At 41.0% G+C, this 27,435-nt stretch overlaps 1 protein-coding gene across 3 annotated transcripts in view; it reads left to right on the top strand.

Moving 5' to 3' along the window:
- The window catches only part of dnajc1 (DnaJ (Hsp40) homolog, subfamily C, member 1), a 202,755-nt gene that overhangs the window by 75,470 nt on the left and 99,850 nt on the right, over nt 1-27,435 (top strand). For all 3 annotated transcript variants that reach the window (XM_069914637.1, XM_069914638.1, XM_069914636.1), the window contains exons 4-6: nt 13,025-13,190; nt 20,553-20,650; nt 22,270-22,363. In XM_069914637.1, the coding sequence (XP_069770738.1) occupies nt 13,025-13,190; nt 20,553-20,650; nt 22,270-22,363 (358 nt within the window). The remainder of the gene's footprint in view (nt 1-13,024; nt 13,191-20,552; nt 20,651-22,269; nt 22,364-27,435) is intronic.

Genomic DNA, 27,435 nt, shown 5'->3' on the forward strand with positions numbered 1-27,435 from the left:
GCACAGACAAGTAGGAAAGCAAATTGTAAAGATGCCATGTAGAGGCTACAAAAGGAAATATACAAGTTATGTAAGTAGGCAAAGCTCTGACAACTTGGATATGAAGTGGGAAATGTGAAAAAAATTCCCCTCCACAATGCACAATTTCATTTTGGAGAGAAATGAAACATTTTATATAATTGAGAGTGACTAATACCTCAAACTCTAACTGAATCAGTGCTTTAACAAGGTTCTTCATTACTTTGCTCTTAACTCTATTGTTAAAGTCATCCTGTGCTGTAATTAAATAAACTTCAGAACCAATTAAGTGTGCAACAGTTTACTTTATTCAACCTTGATAATGCTAGCGGGAGAAGGGGTACAAAGAAAGAATGATGCCGAGTGAGGTTGAAGGGATGCTTTGATTGGGAAACACACCCAAATTTATTTCAAGAATGTACTCTGTACTCCAAAGTGAAAACCCCAGAAGAAAGAGGTGGGAGTCAGACCTAGGTATCACAGTTGACGAGAAAGGTATGGACTGGTGTGGAGACAGTGTGACAACAGTTATTAATTCTAGATAGACTAGTTCAATACAACTTTCTGCACCAGCTCTACCTCCCATTGCAAAAGATTCGCAAGGCAAAACCAGAGGTGCCAGAGACATGCTTCAGGTGTGGAGAGGAGCAGGGAACATTTGTTCATGCAACCTGGTCCTGCTCAAAGGTAGCTCCATTTTGGCAGGATTTGACCGACATACTAACCAGAATAACGAAGGTAACCTTTCCACTTGATCCAACGTTGTATCTGCAGGGGAACCTAATGGACATAAGCTACAAATTAACCACATTCCAAATGCAATTCGTATTTATTGCTTTGTCCTTAGTGATGACCTGGAAGTCTTCTGATCAATAAGTGGATTATCGAGATGCATGGCTGTATTCCCATGGAAAACAATTGCCATATAATCTTAGAAACCAACACAACACTTTTGTTAAAGTATGGCAGCCATATCTGATATACACGGGAGCACAGCTGTAGCAATACCCTGATTAAAAAGACAGATCTACCAATAGATGGATTAATAAAAGTAAATATATAAGGAGGTGGCTCCACAGCCTCAATAGATACTTAAACTGGAAGTGCCTGATACCACATCCAGCCTCCTTCTTTCTTTCTCTCCCTCCTTTTTTCCCCATTCTTTTCATTTTCTCGGTCTTTCCCTTTTTGGGGGGGTAGAATGGGAGGAGAAACGCCACATATATGTAGATTGCTGGGAGATGTTGATATATTCTGTAACAGTCAATGATGTTATCTCTTTGTTTATTGATGGAAAGCAAAAATTAAAATATTCCAAAAAAGCAAACATCTGAGGTCAGAAATGCAGTAGCCTCTGGTCAGAGAGGTACTGTTCTTGTTGTATTCTCTTTTCCATGGGAGATGGGCAAAATCATTGATAAGGAAGAGCTACTTCAGCTGTCACTTTGAAAAGAGGACATTTTCACTGTGTCCATTTTTACATGGCCACCTAGGTTTGTGAGATCATTGTGCAGATGTTTAAAAAGGGTTTTGAAGAGCAAGCCTGGCAATTATCGGCCCGTAAGTTTGACGTCTGTGGTAGGGAAATTAATGGAAAGCGTTCTTAGAGTTAGTATATATAAGTATATGGAGGGACAGCGTCTGATCAGGGGCGCTCAACATGGATTTGTGCGTGGAAGGTCGTGTTTGACCAATCTTGTTGAATTTTATGAAGAGGTGACCAGGAATGTTGATGAGGATAGAGCAGTGGATATTGTCTATATGGACTTCAGTAAAGCCTTCAATAAGGTTCTGCATGGGAGGTTAGTTAGGAAGGCTAAGTCCTTGGATATTGGAGATAGTCAAATGGATTCAACAGTGGCTGCAAGGAAGGTGCCAGAGAGTAGAGGTAGATAATTATTTGTCAGGATAGAGGCCGGTGACAAGTGGTGTACCTCAGGATTTAGTATTGGGAATGTTGCTGTTTGTCATATATTTTAATGATCTGGAGGATGGGGTGGTAAATTGGATTAGTAAATATGCAGATGATACTAAAATAGGGGGAATTTTGAATGGTGGAAAGGGTTTTCAAAGATTGCAGAGGGATTTAAACTGCTTAGAGGAGTGGGCAGAAAGATGGCAGACAGAGTTTAATGCTGATAAAGTGTGAGGTGCTCCATTTTGGAAAGAATAATCAAAGCAAGACATTTGTGGTAAATGGGAGGGCATTGAAGAATGCAGTGGAGCAGAAAGATCTAGGACTAACGGTGCATTGTTCCCTGAATGTAGGAGCGCATGTGGATAGGGTGGTGAAGAAGACCTTTAGTATGCTTGTCTATATAAATCAGTGCATAGAATATAGGAGTTGGGAAGTAATGATGAAACTGTCCAAGGCATTGGTGAGGCCAAATTTAGAGTACTGTGTGCAGTTCTGGTCACCGATTTATAGGAAGGATATTAACAAGATAGAGAGTGCAGAGAAGATTTACAAAAATGTTGCCTGGGTTTCAGTGTCTGGAATACAAGGAGAGATTGAGCAAATTAGGCCTTTATTCCTTGGAACATAGAAGGCTGAGAGGGGATTTGATAGAGGTGTTGATAGTTTTTTTTTCCCCCTCAAACTATTTATTTAAAAAATCATTAGTAATAGTACAACATACATTGAATAAAAACAATTTTTTATAAGTATTTATATTTTTTAAAAATTTAAAAAAGAACAGAAAAGAAAAATTTCCCTCCCACCTCATCAGCCAGCTCTCTTTAGGAGAGCCAAAAAAATTATATAATCAAAAACTAAGAATATATAAGAAATCAAAATATATCTAAATGCATATATTCCAAATATCGTAACCACTTATTAACAAAAAAATAATTATCATGCAAATTTTATGTAATATTTTCCATTACAATATAAGCTTTCAATTCATTATGCTAACAGCTCAATAGCCAATGCAAACAGGGCTGGTGACGATGGACAACCTTATCGAGTTGAACGTTTCAATTTAAACAGTAATGAAACTTGACCATTTGTCACCATCCTAGCAGTCGGGTTCGTATATAAAGCTTTAACCCAACCAATTTTTAAAAAAAGGGCCAAATTCGACCTTATCAAAGGCTTTTTCTGCATCAAGCGCAACCAGTGGTTGGGCTGCTGTCAATATGCATTGACTAAACTAATCAATCAAAGAATATTACCTAAAGCATTTCTGTTTCAATTTAGATAAATACTTAACAAGTCGATTTACTAGCATTTTTGCTATTATTTTATAATCAACATTCAGTAAAAAAAAATAGGTCTATACGAAGACACTTTCCACCGAAAACCCATGATCACCTGGTAACTTCCCATTGGGCATTTCCAACAGAGCCACCTTAATCTCTATTTCTGTAAACGGAGCTTCCAGATCCATAACATTGTCCTCTTCTAATGCTGATAACGTTAGATAAATAAGAATCAATAGAACCACTAACCTGTTTATCCTCAGAAGTATATAATTTTTAATAAAATGAATAAAACTGGTCATTAATTTCCTGAGGTTTATAGGTAACTATTGAATTCTTTTTACAGCATTAATAACTCATGAAACCTTTTCTTCTTTGGCTTGGCTTCGCGGACGAAGATTTATGGAGGGGGTAAAAAGTCCACGTCAGCTGCAGGCTCGTTTGTGGCTGACCAGTCCGATGCGGGACAGGCAGACACGATTGCAACGGTTGCAAGGGAAAATTGGTTGGTTGGGGTTGGGTGTTGGGTTTTTCCTCCTTTGCCTTTTGTCAGTGAGGTGGGCTCTGCGGTCTTCTTCCAAGGAGGCTGCTGCCCGCCAAACTGTGAGGCGCCAAGATGCACGGTTTGAGGCGTTATCAGCCCACTGGCGGTGGTCAATGTGGCAGGCACCAAGAGATTTCTTTAGGCAGTCCTTGTACCTTTTCTTTGGTGCACCTCTGTCACAGTGGCCAGTGGAGAGCTCGCCATATAATACGATCTTGGGAAGGCGATGGTCCTCCATTCTGGAGACGTGACCCATCCAGCGCAGCTGGATCTTCAGCAGCGTGGACTCGATGCTGTCGACCTCTGCCATCTCGAGTACCTCGACGTTAGGGGTGTGAGCGCTCCAATGGATGTTGAGGATGGAGCGGAGACAACGCTGGTGGAAGCGTTCTAGGAGCCGTAGGTGGTGCCGGTAGAGGACCCATGATTCGGAGCCGAACAGGAGTGTGGGTATGACAACGGCTCTGTATACGCTTATCTTTGTGAGGTTTTTCAGTTGGTTGTTTTTCCAGACTCTTTTGTGTAGTCTTCCAAAGGGGCTATTTGCCTTGGCGAGTCTGTTGTCTATCTCATTGTCGATCCTTGCATCTGATGAAATGGTGCAGCCGAGATAGGTAAACTGGTTGACCGTTTTGAGTTTTGTGTGCCCGATGGAGATGTGGGGGGGCTGGTAGTCATGGTGGGGAGCTGGCTGATGGAGGACCTCAGTTTTATTCAGGCTGACTTCCAGGCCAAACATTTTGGCAGTTTCCGCAAAGCAGGACGTCAAGCGCTGAAGAGCTGGCTCTGAATGGGCAACTAAAGCGGCATCATCTGCAAAGAGTAGTTCACGGACAAGTTTCTCTTGTGTCTTGGTGTGAGCTTGCAGGCGCCTCAGATTGAAGAGACTGCCATCCGTGCGGTACCGGATGTAAACAGCGTATTCATTGTTGGGGTCTTTCATGGCTTGGTTCAGCATCATGCTGAAGAAGATTGAAAAGAGGGTTGGTGCGAGAACACAGCCTTGCTTCACGCCATTGTTAATGGAGAAGGGTTCAGAGAGCTCATTGCTGTATCTGACCCGACCTTGTTGGTTTTCGTGCAGTTGGATAATCATGTTGAGGAACTTTGGGGGACATCCGATGCGCTCTAGTATTTGCCAAAGCCCTTTCCTGCTCACGGTGTCGAAGGCTTTGGTGAGGTCAACAAAGGTGATGTAGAGTCCTTTGTTTTGTTCTCTGCACTTTTCTTGGAGCTGTCTGAGGGCAAAGACCATGTCAGTGGTTCCTCTGTTTGCGCGAAAGCCGCACTGTGATTCTGGGAGAATATTCTCAGCGACACTAGGTATTATTCTATTTAGTAGAATCCTAGCGAAGATTTTGCCTGCAATGGAGAGCAACGTGATTCCCCTGTAGTTTGAGCAGTCTGATTTCTCGCCTTTGTTTTTGTACAGGGTGATGATGGTGGCATCACGAAGATCCTGAGGCAGTTTACCTTGGTCCCAACAAAGCTTGAAAAACTCATGCAGTTTGGCATGCAGAGTTTTGCCGCCAGGCTTCTGGGGGGATTCCATCCATACCTGCTGCTTTGCCACTTTTCAGTTGTTCGATTGCCTTATATGTCTCATCCAGGGTGGGAACCTCATCCAGCTCTAGCCTTAGGGGCTGTTGAGGGAGCTGGAGCAGGGCGGAATCTTGGACTGAGCGGTTGGTACTGAAAAGAGATTGGAAGTGTTCTGACCATCGGTTGAGGATGGAGATCTTGTCGCTGAGGAGGACTTTGCCGTCTGAGCTGCGCAGCGGGCTTTGGACTTGGGGTGAGGGGCCGTACACAGCCTTTAGAGCTTCGTAGAAACCCCTGAAGTCGCCAATGTCCGCGCTGAGCTGTGTTCGTTTGGCGAGGCTAGTCCACCACTCATTTTGGATCTCCCGGAGTTTGCGCTGAAGATGGCTGCATGCGCGACGGAAGGCTTGTTTCTTCTCTGGACAGGACGGCTTTGTAAGGTGAGCCTGGTGGGCAGCTCGCTTCTTTGCCAGCAGCTCCTGGATTTCCTGGCTGTTTTCGTCAAACCAGTCCTTGTTTTTCCTGGAGGAGAAGCCCAGTACCTCTTCAGTGGATTGCAGTATGGTAGTCTTCAACTGATCCCAGAGGGTTTCAGGGGACGGGTCCGTGAGGCGGGTTGCAACGTCGAGCTTTGCTTTGAGGTTTGCCTGGAAGTTTCCTCTCGCTTTGTCTGAAACCTATTCCTTCTTTAACTGCCATGCAGATACTTTGTGCCCTCTCACCCAACTCATAATAACGCTGCTTAACTCGATTGATTAAACATTCAAATTGATAATAGAAACATAGAAAATAGGTGTAGGATGAGGCCGTTTGGCCCTTCAAGCCTACACCGCTATTTATTTTGATCATGAACTCAGTACCCTGTTCCAGCTCTCTCTCCATACCCCCGGTTCCTCTAGTCTCAAGTACTAAATCTAACTCTCTTAAATATAGCTATGGAACCAGCCTCAATCAGAGAATTCCATAAATTCACCACTCTCTGAGTGAAAGAATTCTTCCTCATTTCAGTCCTAAAGGACTTCCCCTTTATCCTTAAACTGTGACTCCTGGTTCTAGACTTGCTCAACATTGGGAACAATCTTCCTGCATCATTATATATAAACAAAATTTTTAAGTTTATAAAAAAAGTTGCAAATTTCAAACTAGACATCTTTACAAACTAACAACACACACACACACTCACCCAACCCCAGGACCTCCCACATCTGGCACTGAGAACAGCAAACTGTTCTCACACTCATTTCCTTTCGCCCTCTCACCTCAAAAAGAGAGAAAAATAAGAGAGTAAAGAGACAAATATCTTAATCTGGACGAGCTCAACCTCAGTCTCTGCTCGCCAAAGTCTCAATACCTTACTCCCTGGCTGCTCCCTTACCTTGCCCTCTTTTTGGCTCTCTACCAATTAACCCTGTCACTCTCTGCACTCCCCTCCTCCACCAGACGCCAACTCCTCTCCCGGACTGACTAGGCCTGAGCCTCGGTAAGTCATTTTTAAAGTTCTTGCCTTCCGATTGCTCTCTGCAAGCCCTACTTCATGAACTGCTAATTTCATCTAAAGCTTGCGTATCACTTCCATCTAAAGCCATCTAAAGTTGCATCAATTTCAACACTGTATTTCTGAAACTGAACTTTGAACTGCCTTTTGAGAATTGGGCCTTGAGTTGCAGTGGCTTGGGTATTCCACACACACACCAGCATATTTGTGCATAGTTGAGGGTTAAATTAGATTAGTGTAGATAAGTTTAGATAGTATAAATAAGTTAGATAAGGTGTTGTATAATTGCTAATTAATAATTAGAAATATTATTTTAAATATAACACCATCCGTGCTAATTTCTATTGCTGCTGTCTGGTACGTAACGGACTCCCCTTGGATTTTTGTGCCTTAACCTATAGCACCAATCTTTTTCCGAGAGTAGGGGAGACCAAAACTTGAGGGCAAGACTAGGGGACCTAATAGGGAACTTGTTCCTCTCAGAGGGTGATGGCTGTATGGAATGAACTGTCAGGAGAAGTGACAGAAACAGGTACATTTACATTTTTAAAATACATTTAGGCAGGTATGTGGATAGAAAAGGGATATTGATAAGTAAGTAGGACTAGCTCAGGAAAACACCTCAGTCGGCAAAGGCCTGTTTACAAGCCATATAAATCTGACTTGGCCAATCTTTTTTTCATCAAAGAAACATTTAACACAGGAATGGACATTTAGGCCCACCTTGTCTATGCTGAATGATGACTATTTACATTAATCCCACTTACACACATTAGGGCTATATCTCACTATGTGTTTCTTATTGAAGTACCTGCCCACCCACCTTTTGAAACCTTGCTTCTGACAGCTCATTCTAGATATTCACCACCCTGTGTGTGGAATAACTAACCCTTCCAATCTTTGTTTCTCTTCTCTCACCTTAAACCTGTGTCCCTCTGGTTGCTCAATATTGCCTCACTGTAATGCAATCCCACCAGCAGCTGCATACTTTGCCCCTTTCTGCCTCCTGCAGGGACCACTCTCTTTGAGTACTTAGTTCACTTATCCCTCCCTGTTCCCTGGCTTTTCCCCCGCACATCCTTAGGAGGTATAATACCTGTCCATACAGCATGAAGGAATTTAAACGTCCCTTCCAGAAGAGGCAAAGATTCATATACATCTCCTCCTATCTCATTTATTGAATTTGGTGCCACTAGCTGCCAGACTCAGATTGGGGAATCACTTCATTGAGCTCCCAGTGGTCAGATACTTTGTTTCCACTTCCCACTCCCTCACTGACATGCATGTCCATGGTCGACTGTACTTCTGGTCTTCACATGCAAATTGGAGGAATAAAACCTTTCAATCTGTTTGGGGGTCTCCAACAGATAGCATCACATCAACCTCCAATTTCTGGTAATCTCCCCCTTGTTTTCTCAAGCCTCTTCCCCACTTGCTTTCCCTCATCTTACTGGCTCCATTTCTCCTCTTCCTTTGGTTTCACCCCTCTGCCCTCTCTACCTGTCCATCTTCCACACCTTCCTTCTTCCCGCTCTCTACCCTTTCCTTCTCCTATCAGAGGGCACCGTCAGCCCTCTGATTATTTCTTCAATCACCACCAAGCTTTTTTTAAAATCATTCCCCACCCCCCCCCCCCCCCCCAACCCTCACCTGCATTCACCGATGATTTCAGATTTATTGTTAGAGTACATACTCTGAGATTTTCCTGCAGGTGAGGCAGGATTGCCACTTATTGGTAGAGCAAAAAAAAACCTCTACACAATGTACCCATGTAAACAAATAAAGAAATGTAAACGACTATGATTCAGAGGAAAAAAAATAAAGTACAAAATTAAGAGTCCTTAAATGAGTCCCTGATTGAGTTTATTGTTAAGGAGTCTGATGATGGAGGGGTTACAGCTGTTCCTGAGCCTGGCGATGTGAGTCTTGTGGCACCTACACCTCTTTCCTGATGGTACCAGCAAGAACAGAGCACGTGCTGGGTGGTTTGGATCCTTAATGAATGCTGCTGCTCTCTGATGGGAGCATTCCCCGTAGATGTTCTCGATGGTGGGAAGAGTTTTACCTGTGTCCACAACCTTTTGCAGGGCTTTATGCTCAAGGGTATTGGTGTACCCGTACCGGACCCTGATGAAACCAGTCAGCACTCTTTCCACTGCACATCTGCGGAAATTTGCTAGGGATTCCAATGTCATACTAAACTTCTGCAAACACCTGAGGAAGAAGAGGTATTGGCGTGCTTTCTTCACGATGCCATTACTGTGTTGTATCCAAGAAAGATCCTCTGAGATAGTGACTCCCAAGAACTTAAATTCACTCATCCTCTCCACCTCTGATCAACAATGATCCCTGAATCGTACACATCTAGTTGAGAGAACCTTTGAAACACTGTTGGAGGTCTAAAGTCTTTCCATTTGAGATGGATCTTTTAGCTAACAATATCGAGAAGGCCATAACCTGTTGTGCAGGTACAGAAAAACTCCCTATGTCTCATTTACTTACCCCAAAAAGAGCAGTTATTGAATTAGGTCATAAAGCTCCACTTGAAATATGGTTGAAATATATTAAAATTTTCTTTCCAATAGATTTCTGATGGACAAGACCAAAACATATGTAAATGTAGCAATATCAGATATGCATATGGCACAAGCAGGGTTAATATTAGAAAAGATACAAGCCAGCTTATCTTTGGACATGTGAACACGATGCACCACTTCGAATTGGATTAATAAATGTCGGGCACATATTGAAGATTTATTTACCAGTTTAAGAATCTTGTCCCATAGATCCTCTGATACAGTTCTTGTAAGTTCCAATTTTCAAGTTCCTTTCGATACAATCCATTACCGTTGTATCTTCAGTTGTTATTGTACTGAGCCACACAGTTATAGGTGTAAAGCGAGTAGAGCAGGGGCTAAGAATGCAGCCCTGAAGCACTTCAGTAATGATGGAGTTTGTGGAGGAGATGTTCTTACCAGTCCTCGCTCATTGGTCTGGAGGTGAGGAAATCAAGGATTCATTTACCCAGTGGGATGTTGAATCCCAGGTCTTGGAGTTTGTTAATCAGTTTTGAGAATTTTTTTCTTTGGCTTGGCTTCGCGGACGAAGATTTATGGAGGGGGTAAAAAGTCCACGTCAGCTGCAGGCTCGTTTGTGGCTGACAAGTCCGATGCGGGACAGGCAGACACGATTGCAGCGGTTGCAGGGGAAAATTGGTTGGTTGGGGTTGGGTGTTGGGTTTTTCCTCCTTTGCCTTTTGTTCGTGAGGTGGGCTCTGCGGTCTTCTTCAAAGGAGGTTGCTGCCCGCCAAACTGTGAGGCGCCAAGATGCACGGTTTGAGGCGTTATCAGCCCACTGGCGGTGGTCAATGTGGCAGGCACCAAGAGATTTCTTTAGGCAGTCCTTGTACCTTTTCTTTGGTGCACCTCTGTCACAGTGGCCAGTGGAGAGCTCGCCATATAATACGATCTTGGGAAGGCGATGGTCCTCCATTCTGGAGACGTGACCCATCCAGCGCAGCTGGATCTTCAGCAGCGTGGACTCGATGCTGTCGACCTCTGCCATCTCGAGTACCTCGACGTTAGGGGTGTGAGCGCTCCAATGGATGTTGAGGATGGAGCGGAGACAACGCTGGTGGAAGCGTTCTAGGAGCCGTAGGTGGTGCCGGTAGATGACCCATGATTCGGAGCCGAACAGGAGTGTGGGTATGACAACGGCTCTGTATACGCTTATCTTTGTGAGGTTTTTCAGTTGGTTGTTTTTCCAGACTCTTTTGTGTAGTCTTCCAAAGGCGCTATTTGCCTTGGCGAGTCTGTTGTCTATCTCATTGTCGATCCTTGCATCTGATGAAATGGTGCAGCCGAGATAGGTAAACTGGTTGACCTTGAGAATACGATGGTGTTAAATGCCTAACTGTTGTCAATAAACGGTATCCTAATATATGCATCTATGCTGTCTAGGTGCTCCAGGGCTTTGTGTAGAGCCAGTTAGGTGGTCATAGACCTGTTGCTACAACAGCCGAATACAGTGTTGTTGCTCAGCAGGAACTGATATGCTTCAATACCAGCCTTTCAAAATGCTACATCACTGTTGATGTGAGTGCCCTGGTCGATTGTCATTTAGGAAGGTCACCCCACTCTTCTTAGGCACCAGTATAATTGGCGCTTGTTTGAAACAGGTAGGTACCATGCCCTGCTGGAGTTAGAATTTGAAAATATCCTTGGATATGATGGTAAGTTGGTCAGGACAGATTTTTAATACTTGTTCGAGTACACTGTCTGGACTGGATGCTTTCCTTGGATTCATTCTCCTGAAAGCAGTCTGCATGCTGTCCTCTGATACGGACAGGAAAGGCTCACCAGGGGACACGTGGGTGCACAGTGGTAGTTATTGTTCATGTGGTTAAATTGGTAATAGAAGGCATTGATTTCATGTGGGAGTGAAGCTTTACCATCTCCTATTGTATCAGATTTTGTTTTGTTGCAGGATATGTCATTTAGGCCCTGCCACAGCTGTTGGGATCCCCTGTGGTTTCCATTTTGTCCAGAAACTCCACTTCCCCTGGGAGATGGCTTTCTGCTGGCCAACCTGTCTCCTCCCACTCCCTCCTACCCATTTATTTGGGTCTCTGCCTGTTTCTTGTTGTTCCTAATGAAGGATTTCAGCCTAAAACAAGATTTAAAATACATTTATTGTCATGTAATAACACAGAAAATGTAATATTACACGAAACATCCTTCTGCTTGCAGACGAGGAGTCGCCATTAGTATTGTTCAGCATTCCTTACAGTTAGAGAAAGATTAGCAAAAGAGAATCCTTTCACAGACACAGTGTTTGTGAATTCCCCTCCTGCAGCCTCTGCAACTACACAGACCCCTGTTCGATTCATCAATAATCCCAGCTTCAGTTCCAAAACTCCAACTCTATCAGGAAACCTTGATTTTATATATTGCCTCCATTGATGCTGCATGACTAGACGAGTTCCTCCAGCATTCTGAGCGTTGCTTCAGTTTTTCAGCATCTGCAGCTGTTCTTGTACCTGTGTGTACATATAAAAATAAAATATATCCTGGAATAGATGACAATTAACTTCTAAGTTTAGTGGGTATTTGTGCCAAGTAAAATATAGTACATGGAGAGTGATTAATCTTGTCATTTATTACAACAGCAAAGCGATGTTTTCTAATTAAAAACATTTTGTCCACAGATGATCCCTTCTAGTGGAACTGAAAACTAAATTGTGCTGACTCCCTCTTGTCTTATCTCTAGCATTTTCACTTGATAGGTTCATTGATGATCTCTGTAGATTCTTTACTTGGTTTGACCTACATGAAGCTGAACGATATTCTGTAATGGCCTAACATTGCTTGGTTGAGTGGTCCAAGTAAAATGTTAAAAATTAAACAAATTTACATGAATAAAGGAAGATTAACATTGGGCACATAATCAATGAATACACAAGGAGGATGCAGTTATTAGAAGACTTATTTTGTGTACACATATGGTGGATGTATCATCTCTGTTGCAGTGCATTGTCTTGTATCTGTCCTGTAATGGTAAAATTGCCATCGTCATATTGACCTTGAACAATGTCACAGTCCACCTGGTCATGATACTTTTTGCTTTAAATGGTCCAGAATTGGATTTTAAAAAAGAAACAACTTTGAGCAATCATGAGCAAATTCATAGAGAATTAGCTTCTAGGTGAGGTACGGGCTTAGTCAGGTTATGTACTCATGTCAGACGTTCCTGTTTGCACTAGTGAAATGTCATTTTTTTCTTTCACTGACTACAACAGTATTTGTATATCTATCCTTTTATATCTATCTCTTTTTCTGTCTTGGCTTATTGTGGTAATTTAATGTATACAGTTGTAGTTGGTGCCTTTTACATACCTGTTTGGCCATAGCAAGTAAGAGGTTTGGTGCATCTGTAAATAATAACCTCACCTTACTCATGATAATAATGCTTTTTCTCATACACATGGTACGTGCATACCAAAAGTCTTGCTTGCCACAGCACAAAAGATTCTTGTAAAGAAAGCTATAAAAATAAACATTGAATTTAATTAAATTACCATACCTATTTAATATAGTCAAATATCGATGCAAATGTTGCAATTAACTGAAATATTACATGATGCTTCCATTTGAATTAAGACTACTGAATTTTACTGTATTCCTAATTCACAGCAAATGTTTCATTGTTGCATTTGTTTATTGCAGATACAATGAGGTTTTGGAAAATGGATTGCCAGATTGGCGACAGCCTGTTTTCTACTATCGGAGAGTGAGGAAGATGAGCAATGTGGAACTTTCACTGCTCCTTTTCATTATTCTGACTGTGGGCCATTATGCTGTGGTTTGGTCAATTTACTTTGAAAAACAATTGGTAAGTTCATGTCAAATTGTTGTAAAAGTTAAAATATTTTTACTCAGTTTTGATATTCTGAAAATAATCAGGTTTATTGTCATGAACATGCATCACGAAATTTGTTGTTTTGTGGCAGCAATATTGCACATTACAGGTGCAAGATTGCAATAAACTATGGTTCCATAAATACAGTATTTAAAAATAAATAATGCAAAAAGAGGAAGAAAGGAAGGTATTGTCTATATGTACATTGTCCATTCAGAAATCTGATGGTGGAGGGGAAGAAGCTGTGTTTGTAACATTAGGTGCATATTATTCAGCCTTCTGTTCCTCATTCCTGATGGTAGCAGTGAGAAAAGGACATGGTCTGGGTGGTGGGGATCCTTGATGATAGAGGCTGCTTTCTTGAGACACAGTCTCTTAAAGATGTTGTTAATGGAGTGGTGAAGACCAATGTCCCATGATGAAGCTGGCAGAGTTTACAACCCACTGTAGCTTTTTCCAGTTCTGTGCATTGGCACCTGCATACCAGACTGCGATACAACCAGACAGAATGCTCTGTTACGAGTCCTGAGGACCACAAAATCCAGCAGCAATAGATATTCACCAAGACAAATGGTTACTTAAACAAAAGTTGCTTTTAATTATCTTTAAACATGAAAACAGAATCACATTTTAACTTATCACTGTTGACTTAACTAAAGTAACTTAACCCCCTTCTAATTTTAAGCGCACATTTATGTAATGTATGTGTGTTTAAGTTTAGGAAAGTTCTTTGGTTCATTGTCCAATCTCACTTCTCATTCCTCCAAGTTCACTGGTTGCAGGCAATTCTTATACTGGGCACAAAATTTAAGATTTATAAAGTTCACCTGGCTTTGGTGCTTGAAAGGTAAATGGTTACCACTCAGGAAGGTTCTTGTCAGTTTTCAGAGAGAAAATTGTTGTACGCTGGACACCCACAACTGATTCCTTTTTAATCAGCTACTTCACTGTCCTGCTGAAGAAACTTGCTCCCTCAAGGTTCTCCAGATGATAACCTCTTTCAGGTTACCACAGAGTTCCTTTTTATTTATCTTATTTCAAGTGAAGCATTAAACAGCCAGTCCTCTCCTCTCAGATGAACCACAAGTGCTTTGTCCAGCCTGAACTAAGCACTCACAACCTGTCTTCCAAATGGGGTTTTCCACAAGCTTGTCCTGTTCCAGTCCCAGCTGCTGCTGCTGACTATAAAACTGCAGAACTGATCTCTGTGTCTCTCTCCCCCTCTCTCTCTCTCTGAGAGAAAACCTGTTTTACTCTCTCTGCTTGCAAAAATCACATGACCCTCCTAGAACAGCAAGTTCTTCTCCAGAGAATGCGGCTCCAGCAAGATATTTCATCTGTGGCCTTTTTGTAAACAACAGTCCATTAGTGAAGCCTCTTGGGCACTCTCCAAAGCTTTTGCAGAGGCCCAGGGGCCGACATGTCTAGCATAAGCAGAGCTCCAGTATTTTAAATAAAATCTATTTTAAAGTGTTTGTATGTGACCTACACTAAAAAAACCTGCCCCAATTTATCTCCCAGAAACATATCTATATACTCTGTCACAGCTCCCCATGCCATAATTTGCGAAAGTCTTTGGTGACGTACCAAATCTGCTCAATAATAGATCTATTTCTATAAGGCTTTACTTGATAAGGACTCAATATTTTTGCATTGTTAGAGACCCATACTAAAGATTTGTATGTTTGTAATATTGCACAATACAGACAAACCCCGCTATTTGCTACTTCAGTCAATGCGAAATTCACTTTCCGTGATTTACTAAACTGTGACCGTTTCCTGTTTTACGCATGTAATTATTCAATTGCCGCAAGATTTCTCTGGAAATTTCTGGAAAACTCGAGTTACAAGTAGATCGTGTGAACAGCCCTAAATAAGATATGTGCAAATGACAGTCAGGCTCAGTTTGTGCCCCCTATTAAATAAGGATAAAAGAATCTGACAGTGATATTAAAAGGAAAAGAAAAGTAATTACTTTAGAAGAAAGATATGAAGTTATTAAACGACACGAAGACGTTGCCAGCAATGTGAAAATTGGACACAATCTGGGCTACAATGAGTCAATAGTACCCACAATTTTATAAGCAAGAAGCACAAATATGAAGAACAAGGTAAAGTTGATCAGTTTCTCTAAGCATGGAAATTATTCGAAACAGCAGTCCATTAATGATTGAAATGGAACGGCTACTTCATCTTTGGATTGAAGATTGTAACCAAAAGCGAATACTACTTTGTACACAAAACATTCAAACCAAAGCTTTAAATATCTTTTCAATGTTTAAAGAAAATAAATTTCAAGGGGATATAGAAACTTTTGCTGGAAGTTTAGGATGGGTTGATGGCTTTAAACATTGAACAAGTTTTCACAAGGTAAGAATTCCAGGGGAAGCTGCCAGTAATGTAAAATTGCTGCAACAAAATTTCCAGAAGTTTTTCAAAAATGATTTGAACATTGAAACCACCAAAAATTTTTATCCAATTGTTGATCCTAACATGGAAAGAAGCATTGAGGTCCGCAGCAATTTAGAAAAAGTGATCGCTAGCTATAGGAAATTGTATAATGAGAGAAAAAGAATCAAAACCTGTGCAATCAACTTCGGACAAAATTTTTCTAAGAAATAGTTTAGTTAAGATATCATTATGAACTAAATGAAAAATATCATAATTATTTTTATTAACCATAACAGTTTTGGTATTATATGCAGCTAGTAAAACACATTTTTATAAGTCTTGATGGATGATCTGAAAGGAAGGAGATTCATTGTAATTATTCCCATTGATTCTATTAATTAATGCGGATTCATTTTATGTGAGTGAAAATTGGGACAAATTTGTCGTGTAAAGTGGGGTTTGTCTGTATTCAGAAAACAATTACAGTGATGAATATTTGCATCCAAATGTTTCTTTTAGAGTTTCACATGCCATTAAATTCTAACAGTTGTTAAAAGAATATATACAATAAAATCCCCATTATCTGACACCTATGGGAATCGCTGATGTTGGTTATGTGAATTTTACGGTTGACTGGTATACATACTCTTCCAATGCCTAATACACGTGCATTAATACAACATTTAAAAGACAAAAGACTACAAAATGTAAAGTAATTTGAAAAAAAATTCATTATTGTAGTCTTTAATTAAGTAATTCCCGTAACATACAAAGTTTAAATGTAAATTTGAACCCCGGTCGTGGGCGCTGTAACAGCTTTGTTCTAGTCGCTACATTAACCATGCTAACCAGCGGCTGGGGTGACTCTCGCTAAATCCTGGTGTCCTGGTGCAATCCGACTCCCCTCCAAGCAAGTGTCCCGGTCAGGCCTTCGGCACAGCTTGACATGCGTCCATTCATGTTTCCTTGTCCTTGGCTTAACTTGAGTCACCTTCACGTAATTGTCCCAGTCAGGTCTACCTCCACGGAAGTGTCCTGGTCAGACCCTCAGCTCACTTTCCTCATGCTAATAACCCAACTCACCCAGCAAGTGTCCCATAAAGGGCCATGGCGTACCTTCCTTGCACTAACAATCCGACTCACCTCCACGTAAGTGTCCCAGTCAGGCCCTTGGTGCACCTTCCTTGAGCTGACAACCCGACTTCCCTCCATGGAAGTGTCCTGGTCCGGCCTTCAATGCACCTTCCTAACCCTAACCCGACTCTCTTCCACGCAAGTGGCGACAGTGAAAAGAATGAGCATGCATTGAGGGGCATTACAAGTTCAGGGAACAAACCTGCATCTGTCCAATGAAGTCTCATTGTTTCCCAGTGGGGTCCAACTTAATTATGAGAGATTTTTAAAAAAATTATTTATTTTCTCTTTTTTGCCTGTTGTTTGAGTTTCCTGTTGATTGAATTCTGGATAAAGGAAATTTTACTGTATGTATAAAGGGAATAAAGAGATGCTTGGTGGCTCAATATACTGCTCCATTCATTATCTCATACTTTTAAACAATAAAGTTCTGTTTTTCTTATTCATTTCACATATTAGGCTAGTCTAATAATTTAAAATTTTGATATCCTTTTGCAGTCACTTTGTAACCTCTTTACACTTTACTTTCCACAATTGGTTTTATATCATTCACCAACCTAGAAGAATTATACATAGTTCCCTCATCTAGAATATTTATAATCTATATCAGTGATCAATTAAAGATTAAAACATGACCCAAACACAGCCAATAATAATTTACCTGGAGCCAGAGGACTTTTGTTATCCACACATCATCTTCACTGTAAAAGTAACAGTCACAGACATGCTATTAATTTGTTTGAGGAAAGATCAATATTATCAACACAGAGGGACTTGTACAATAATACTAACAAATCACCTTTGCCTGGATGATGGTTGTTGTAAATGTAGTTTTTTGGAAATATTGGCAAGGCTCTTGAGGAATATAAAAGAAGCAGAAGAAAACTTTAAACCAGGAATTAGGAGGACTAAAAAGGACCATAAATTTTTTTTGGCAAGTGAGATGAAGTAGAACTTCAAGTTATTTTATACATAAACAAAGTAAGGGAGAGGGTATGTACTAAAAGGATGAAGGCAGGTATTTATGCTTGGAGGCAGAAAAATTGTCAAAATACTAAATGGATACTTTACATTGGGATTCACGAAGAAGAAGGATAAGGGCCTAGTGAGATCAAGAAGGACAGTTTAATACTTAGAAGGAGGTGATGTTTTTTTTTTAAGAACATTAAAAATAAATATGTCTTCTGGTGTAGATGTAGATGCTTTGGAGAGGGTGAAAAGGAGATTTACCTGGATGTCGCCTAGATTGGAAAATGTGACTGAGAGGGTTTTCTTTTTAGAATGATGAAGGATGACAGGTGACTTAATAGAGTTATGTAAGATTATAAAGAGCCCAGATAGGGTGGACAGCTAGTTCCTATTTCTTGGGCAATAATAGCAATACCAAAAGACATCTGTTTAATGTGAGTGGAGGAAATTTGCGGGGAGATGTCAGAGGTAAGTTTTATCTTGGAAAGGGATGGGTGTCTGGAATGCATTTCTGGTGTTGGTGGTGAAGGCTGGTACAATAGTGAAATGCAAAAGACCCCTAGATAGGCCCATGAATATGGGAACAGATAAAGGGTTATGGGAAAAATTAGATTGTTGAGGAGTTGGTTTCCATATGTCAGCACAACATCATGGGCTGAAGGGCTGGTACTGTTCTGTAATGGTCTTGGTCCTATGCTATTGAGAAAAGCGAGAGAGAAGATTGCTGGGGCCTTGATAGAGATCTTTGTATTTTTTTTTACCCACGGGTGAGGTCCCAGAGGACAAGAGAATAGCTTAATGTTAGTTATTTCTTTAAGAAGGGCAATAGGGACAACCCAGAACATTCTAGATCAGTGAACCAATTATCAATAGTGGGGAAATTACAGGAAAAGATTCTTAGTGATAAGATTTACTCACATTTGGAAATCCATGGACTTGTGAGGGATAGTCATGGTGGCTTTGTGCATTTCACCCCCCCGCCCAACCCATAGCAGCTGACCCCTCTGCCCCTGTGGAAGCCGACCCCACTCCTCTCCCCCATGGCAGCGACCTCTCTCCCTCATGACATTGTCCTCTCCTCTCCATGGCAGTGACCTCTTCCTCTCTTTTCCCCCAATCATCGTAGCCACTTCAGCCGGGGTTTCCTTATGATGCCAGCACGTAAGCACTAACGTCACAGAAGTAACCAAGTCAGCCATTTTGCTGTTCAAGCCACCAGTCAACGCGTTCTGAGTCAGTTTAACTGGGTTCCCTGACTACTCCCAAGGTAGGGCAGGAACCTGGTTGCCTTTGGACGACACTGACCGGGTCGCACCCTTTCAAGCTGCCTTGTGAGTGGGCTGCTAACTGGGAAAATTGCCTAGTTAACCCCATTTTACAAGGTAGTTTGAAAGCACCTAGTGTCTGAGGGCTCTTGGGAGCCCTGCTAGCCATTGGCACCCTCACAAATTCTGGACTTAATACCTGGTTCCCACAACTGGTTGCCAGTGGCCTGCAGCCTGTTATGAGATCTTCACCTACTGAGCTTTTTTCAGGTATGCTGCTTTGTTTCCTAACAAGGTTCTCCTTCTCAGTGGTGGTGGGGTAGGGTGAGGGGGTGGGGTGGTGGTGGAGAAGGAAGAATTCTGCTACTCTGTTGCCCTGTGCTGGTATGCTGCCATCCAGAACCTACCTACAAATTCAAGTACTGGGCTTTTGAACATGGATGTTGTCATTTTTGGAATGGACCTCCAAGGATATTGTAAAAACTGCTGCCCCCCACCCTGTTCGACATGCAGTTTAAATCTGTATGGGAACATTTGGGCAAGAGGGCTGGGCGATGGCACCCAGCCGAGCAGCACAGAAAGATGACCTATCCTTCTCTGCTCTTCTGGATCCACAACTGACATTGTGTAACAGCAGCTATAGAAACACTACCATCTTGGTATCTTAATGATATAAATATGCAACGTGCTGGACCATATCACTGCCAAAACTGCAAGACTAAAGCCATTGCATGCAGTATATTTACACAACTATAAAGTCCACTCTTTGGATTTTTTTTTCTTTTCCTACCCTTAATCAGAATTTTTCTCAAAGTTGAAATGCAGGATTCTGGTCTGACAATTCATCAGTTTTTCACAACTAAATGGGAAGTTTTAATATATCAGAATTATAAAAACAGCCACTATTTAGAGGAATGCTCACTGACCCTCTGGGTAGCACTTGATGTCCAAATGAAGAAAATCCTGGTGTTGTTTTTAACCTTGTCTAATAGTATTAGAACATCACTCATATAAAATAAGTTAATAATTATTAGCATCAGTCAGTTCCCCAACATAGATGTAACTTTAATTTAATTGTGGCAACTATTCTTGATGCTTGATATTGGATAAAATTTAACTGAGAGGTTTGAATAGATAGCCAATATGTACCCCCAGGATTATTTATCTTTGTCACCCGGGATTATTTTCTTCTCTTGCAAAAAAAGATGTTATTCACCTTTCTGGCAACAAAATTGAAACTTGATATTCTTTTATACCCTTTTGAAAATATGACAGGATATTTTACTATTCTTATTAATGCTGGTGAGTCTGGAAACTGTGGTGGGGGTAAGGATTGTAGTGGTTTGAGGAAAGTGAGCTCAAGAATTTCAACTTATAGATGACATTGCAATGGAAGTGCGTGTGATGATCTAAATTGGTCCTTAATCACTTATATTTGTTAGATTTTCTTTGGTACACAATCTCATTCATTTGCAAAGAAGTGGCTGGACATTTTTATTTTGATATATTGAATGGTAGCATACAAATAACTCACTTTGGTAGTCACGTAATCTTGTTTTTCTTTCCTTCCTTTCAGGATGACCTTCTAAGCAGAAAGAAGCGAGAGAAAAAGAAGAAATCAAGTGGCAAGACTGCAGATGAAGGGAAAGGTGGCCCTCCTGAGAAAAATGAAAGGTAACTTGATATAGTTTAATTGAAACATTTCTTGATTGTTATGTTCAAGAATGACAAATAATTATTAATTATTTATAACTGAAGTTAAAGATTAAAATTAAATTCATATCTATTTCCTTGTCTTGTATGTGTTCTGATGTCATTTAAGGAATTGGGGCTAGAATAGTTCAGAAAAATTATAAAGTTAAATAATCTTAATAAATTAGAACGGTGGCTGGAAAAAAAATCTTCAGTGATTTGACCTTTTGAGTTTGCTCGGCTGTTGATTCATCTTGATGCCATTTTCCTGTGCCAACCCAATATTCCTCGATTCCCTTTTAATGCCCAGAAATCTGTCAACACCTGTTTTGTGTAAATTTCTCCCAATCCTTGGGTTTTCTGCTTTTTTTTCCCAACCAATTTCTATGTCCTTTCTTTGGTTTGAAGTTATCCTTGATTTCTCTCATTAGCCACAGCTGAGCTGCCTTTCCTGTTTTATTTTGCAGCAAACAGGGATGTGCAGTTTTTGAAGTTCCTCCATGTGATCTTTAAATACTTGCCATTGGCTATCTAGTTCTGGCAACATCATGCTGAATCTCCTCTGCAACCCTTCCAATTTATTGATGTCCATGCTAGGTGACCAGAACTGCATGCAGTTTTCCATGTGTGGTTTTTACTGTCAATATGGGTCCCAATAAAGGACAATGCCATGTCCACTTGAGTTGCTATTTTCAATGAACTATGCAGCTGTAACCTTAAATCTCTCTTTTTTACAATGCTTACCAGGGCCCTGAGATTCATTGTCCAAGTCCTACCCTGGTTTGACCAACCAAAGTTCAACAACTTGTACTTGTCAGTCAAATTCCATTTGTAACTCCTTGGACCAGCAAATTGATTGGTGAGATGGACCACACATTTACTGTTCCATTACTCATTTCTGAACTGCGAATTTCACCTACTCAACCTCTTCATGATCTTGGCACACCTCTTTTTTCCACTTCGTTCATCCCTAATCCATATTGTGGGGCAATGGCTATACCACTCTTGTCTATTTGACCACTCTCCCCCTCCTCTGTCAATCTTTTCTGCTACTTATTTTTCCCACATGGGTAACTCAAACTCAGGAATATGAGGACAATCTTTTTTTTTATCCCACTCCCTCTGAGTTCGCAGTTTTTCTCTCATGCGCTCCCTCTGTCTTTCTTTCTCATACATTCACAACCTTGCTGTCCACTCTTGCCCTGTCCACTGATTTGCCTGCTCTTGACTTCCTCCCTTAGTTTGCTATTCCTCGCCCATCCATCCACTGCCTCCTGTCTGCTCAAGTTTTTTTTGAGACCATTCACCCACTTTCCAGAGTTGGGGAAAAAAATTAATTGCTTGCTGTGTATCTCCATATTGAAAAAATGGCATGCTTTCACTCAATGACTGATAGCCTGACGTGGAAAAACTCTCATTGATTTCTCTATTCAGCATCTATTCTCCAAATCTGATTAACTATGATTTTACCTAATGGAATAGAAAAAATGGAACAAAACCACCCTGTCCTTAAATTAATAATATCAAAATCTTGCATTGAGCTTTCTCTTTGCTTTTGCATGCAGTAATCTATATTTTATTTAATTGTAACCCTCTTGCAGATCTATTGTAAAGCCTCATTGGCAGGACCTGTTGCCTTGCAAGATAGGAATCTGCTTTTATTTCATTCTCAAGTCAATACCACTGAGCTATCAGGTAAGAAAAGAAACCAGCTATGCTGTTTATTTTAGTTGTCATTTGGTTAAAAGAAGCTTTGTTGCTTTCTTATGTGAAACAGTTTCTAAAATGGCAAAGCCTGAAAAAAAGTAACTTTCAAACTGGTAACATCAATATAGAAAAAAAAGCACCATTCTGTGTTTTAGCATTTAAATGAAAACAATCAGATCCTAGTCTTGATTTAAATTGAATTAACTAATCTCACCCAGAGTAGTAGTAAAATAGTACATTTGGCTTCAGTATTTCAGTGATAAGGAACCATAATTATACCAAATCAAGTGCTTGTTTCTACACCAATCAATTGGAAAGTGGGATGGAGCATCATGTATCTAAATTTGCAGATGGCACTCAATAGAAAAGAAAATTGTGCAGAGGATGTGGAGACTCTGCAGAGTGATATAGATCGGTAAAGTGAATGGGTAAGGGTCTGGCAGATGGAGTCCAATATTGGTAAATGTCACTTTGGAAGAAAAAGTAGTTGATCAGATTATTATTTAAATAGTGAAAGATTCAACATGCTGTTACAGAGAGGGACTTGGCATTACGTGCATGAATCACTAAAAGTTGGTTTGCAGATGCACTAGGTAATCAAGAAGGCAAATTGAATTTATGACTTCATTGGTAGATGGATTCAATTTAAGAGCAGGGAGGTTCTGCTGCCGCAGGTATTGGTGAGCTATACCTGGAGTATTGTGAACTTCTGGTTTCCTTACTTGAGGAAGAATATACAAGACTTTGAAGATGGTGCAGAAATTTTTCATTAGGTTGATTCAAAATATGAAGTAGTTTATGAGGAGAGATTGAGTCCCCTGGTACTATACTCACTAGAATTCAGAAGAATGAAATGGGATCTGATTGGAAAAAGTAAAAATTTGAAGGGATAGATGAGATAGACAGGAAAGTTGTTACCAACAGTAGGATAGGCTAGAACGAATGCATCTTTATGGGGAAGTAGATTTCAGGTGGAGATGAAGAAATACTTTTCCCTGAGATAGTGAATGTGTGGAATTCTCTGCCCAAGGAAGCTGTAGATAGAGATTGCCTTATTATCTAATTCTGTCTTAAATAAATTTTAGAGTTTTGCAAAGTAGGGAAATTGAAGGTTATGGGCAAAAGGCAGGTAGGTGGAGCTGAGTCCACAGCCAAATTAGCCATGGTCTTATTAAATGGAAGAGAAGGTCAGTGGGTCAGATGGCCTATTCTTGCTCCTGTTTCTTATGTACTGGGCTATGAAGAAGGACCCCAGCAGCTATACTTTGTGAGGTGCTTGAGGAGATTCAGTATGTCACTGAAGACTCTTGAAAACGTCGTTAGATGTACTGTGAAGAGTATTCTGGCTGGTTGCATCACTGTTTGGTATGAACGTGCCAAATTTCAGAACAAGAAAAAGCTCCAGAGGGTTGTTAACTCAGCCTGTGACATTGCAGGCACCAGACTTCACTCTATCGAGGACATCTACGTGAGATGGTGTCTTAAAAAAGCAGCCTCTATCCTCAAAGACCCCACCCACCCAGCCATGCTCTCTTCACTCTGCTACCACCAGGAAGGAGGTACAGGAGTCTAAAGACCAGCACTCAGATTCCTGAATGGTCAATGAATCAAGCACACTGTCTTACTTTTCGTGCACAACTGTTTTAATTTTTTTCTATATTATTGTTATAAGATGATCCATAATAAGAATGTTTGAACTCTGACGCTGCTGCAAAACACAGTCTTGTGACTTGTTCATGACAATAAATTCTGATCCTGATTACCCTCATCAAAAAAGTTTTTCAGCATCTTCAGACTTGCAGCCAACTGCATGCAAAGAGACCAATGTGTGCTCTCCAACTGGAAACCATAGCTGAACTGACATAACTGATGTAACTCCACTCTCTACAGAAGGTGAGACAACTCAGTCCCATAAGAGAAACCTGGGTATGATATCAGAAAGGCCAAAAGGCAGCACTGAACCCAAACGAGATCCAGACAAACCTCAGAGACATTGGGCACTTGTGGCAAACCATCACAGGCTACGAAGGAAAATCAGGCAAAATAGCAAACAACAGTGCATCCTTTCCCAACAAACAATGCATCCTAAACTTGCTTCAAACAAAAGGCCAAGGAGCCAATGGAGCACACCACTTCAACCATAGGCACACATGCATTCATGGTCACCACTACAGATCAGCCCTCTGTACAGTGAACCCTGAGAGAGTGATTGGCTCAAATGAGTCTGTGCAGACCAGCTAGCAGGGGTATTCATGAACCACTTCAATCCCTCCCTACTTGAGGCAGAAGTTTGTATCTGCTTCATGAGGGACGCTGTCATCCTGGTGCAAAAAAAAATCTAATAACAGGTCTAAGTGAGATGGCTCTGACATCCACCATCATGAGGTGCTTTTAGAGAGTGGTCATGACTCACTAACTCCAAACTTCTAACCAGCCTAGTCAGACTTGGAGCATCTGGACAACAAGAACACCTTAGGCTGATTATTATTCATTGACTGCAGCTCTGCCTGTAATGCAACAGTGCCAGATAATTCCATCACCTTGACCTTGGCCTCAACCACCCCTCTGCAATTGGATCCATGACTCTATGTTCTGCATACTGCAGTCAGTGAGCAATGGTGACAGTACCCTTCCACAATCATCCTCAACACCATTGCCCTCTAAGGGTGCATACTCAAAACCCCACTATACTTCCTATACACCCACAACATGTGGCCAAACACCATCCAAAATCCACCTATAAATTAATGTATGACACCCTCCTGTCCTGAGCTGGATTTCGAATAACAGTCGAAATATAGAAGAGAGAAAGTGGGACAAGTGGCTTGGTTGCAGGACAACATCTCTCCCTCGTCAGCAAGGAGCTGGTCATGCATTTCTGGCAGAGGAATGGAGTTCACTCCCCTGTCTGCATTACTGGTGCTTCGGTGGAAATTCTAGACAGCTTTAAGTTCCTAGGAGCAAACTGTTCCAATGACCAGACATGTTAGCGTGTGGGCCAAAAAAACACAGCAGGACCTCTACTTTCTCTAACTGAGGAATTTTGACGTCATTGGCATCCCTCAACAACTTCTACAGATATATTGTTGAAAATATTCATTGCTGTGAGGTATGGGATCTGCTCCACCCATTACAGCAAGAAACTGCAAAGAATTGTGAATGTAGCACAGACCATCACACAAATCCTCCTCCCTTTCATCAACACCATCTATACTTTCCACAGCCTTGGAAAAGCAACCAACATATAAAAAGACATTCCACCCCAGTCTTACTTTCTTCATCCTCCTCCCATCTCAAAAGGAGTGTAATCATTCATCATTAGCTTTGAGGATGGTTGCTCTGTTATCTGATACCTGAATGAATCTCACAGTACCAAGAAAATGTCTTTGTTCTGTACTAACTGATCTCTTTCTGTATCTTTGCACTCTATACTATGTGTGGGTTGACTAGCTGATCTGCTTGCAAAAGGAAGTTTTTCCTTGTGCCCTGGTACATGTGACAATAAACTTGATGTTTGAATGGTTATTTTGGTAAAGCAGGTTTACTTCCGGCAGCTGTGGAATTGTAAGTTGGCTGAACCACTGAAGAAAGGAAAATAATGAGGGCTGGATGTTGAAAAAAGGAAGGAGTTATATCCATTAATTTTGCCAATCAGAAAGATAATTGACAAATTAGTCCATGGTCTTGAATTTGCAGAGGGAGTAGCTGAGCAGGGATTTAGGTTTGATTCAGATACATTTGAATAAAGATGTTCAGATGGCAACTGAACGCAAGGCTTTTTTTATACTAAAGATCAAGAACCTAAATAAGCAGTCTTGAAGTCAACAGATAATGTTGAGAAGTTGAGATTTATCTATTTTTGAATGATCATTGATGAAATGGTTTTGATGCATAGGATACCCTCACTCATTCCAAATTTTGTACTTGGGATCATCTCCTAGTTAAAATTGCTTCAGATCAGACTTAACAGTTAATTTTTCAATACACTAAAGTGCTGGAGATTCTCAGCAGGTCATGCAGTGTTCTTTATGTCACAAAGATACATAACCAATGTTTCGGGCCTTTTGTCAAGGAATGGGCAAAAAGCAGGCAGGTACCTGAATAAAATGGTGGGGGGAGAAGGGGAAAGGGAAGGAGCACAGGCAAGAGGTCATTGGTGGATATGGATGGGAGGGGAAATGAGAAAAAAGGTGGCAAGTGATAGGGGAAGATGGTGAGAAGCCAGAGGAAAGGAGACAGAGAGATAGGGAGAAGAGTAAAAACACAGTGCTGGAGCAATTCGGAAGGTTAAACAGTGTCCTTTATTTCGCAAAAGCAGAGATACATAACTGACGTTTTGGGCTTGAGCCCTTCATCAAAGTATGAGAAAATGCTGGTAAGTTTGTTACAAGCCCAAAGGACCCCAAAACGCAGCAGTAATAGATATTCACCATGACAAGTAGTTACTTAAACAAAAGTTGTTTTTAATTATCTTTAAACGTGAAAACCGAATCAAACTTATCACTATTAACTAACCCAACTTAACCCCCTTCTAATTCTAAGTGAAAGTGTATGTAATGTGTGTGTAAATTTAAGAAAAGTTTTTTGGTTCACAATTCAATCTCACTTCTCATTCTTCCAAGTTCACTGATTGCAGGCAATTCTTATCTTGTGCACAGAATTTAACATGTATAAAGTACACCAGGCTTTGGTGCTCGAAAGGTAAATGTTTATTGCTCAGGAAGGTTCTTGTAGGTTTGCAGAGAGAGATGTGTTGTTCTAGGATTTCCACAACTGAGGCACCACCATTAGTCACCTCAATGTCTTGCTGATGAAACTTGCCCCATCAGGGTTCTCCAGATGATAACCTCTTTCTTTCAGGCTACAACATAGTGCCTTTTTGTTCCACTTATTCCAAGAGAAACATCAGACAGATAGCACTTCCAGTCATCCGCCACTCTGGAGCTTCTGTTTCAGTTCCATCAAGCTGCTTCTGGCTTATTAGAGCTTATTGTCACACATAGTCCAAGACTCCCTTCTGTCTCTCTCTCCATCTGAGTTTCAAACTGCCAGCAGCATGA

This window comes from Narcine bancroftii, chromosome 1 (genome assembly GCF_036971445.1).
Source record: "Narcine bancroftii isolate sNarBan1 chromosome 1, sNarBan1.hap1, whole genome shotgun sequence".
Classification (NCBI taxonomy): Eukaryota; Metazoa; Chordata; class Chondrichthyes; order Torpediniformes; family Narcinidae; genus Narcine; species Narcine bancroftii.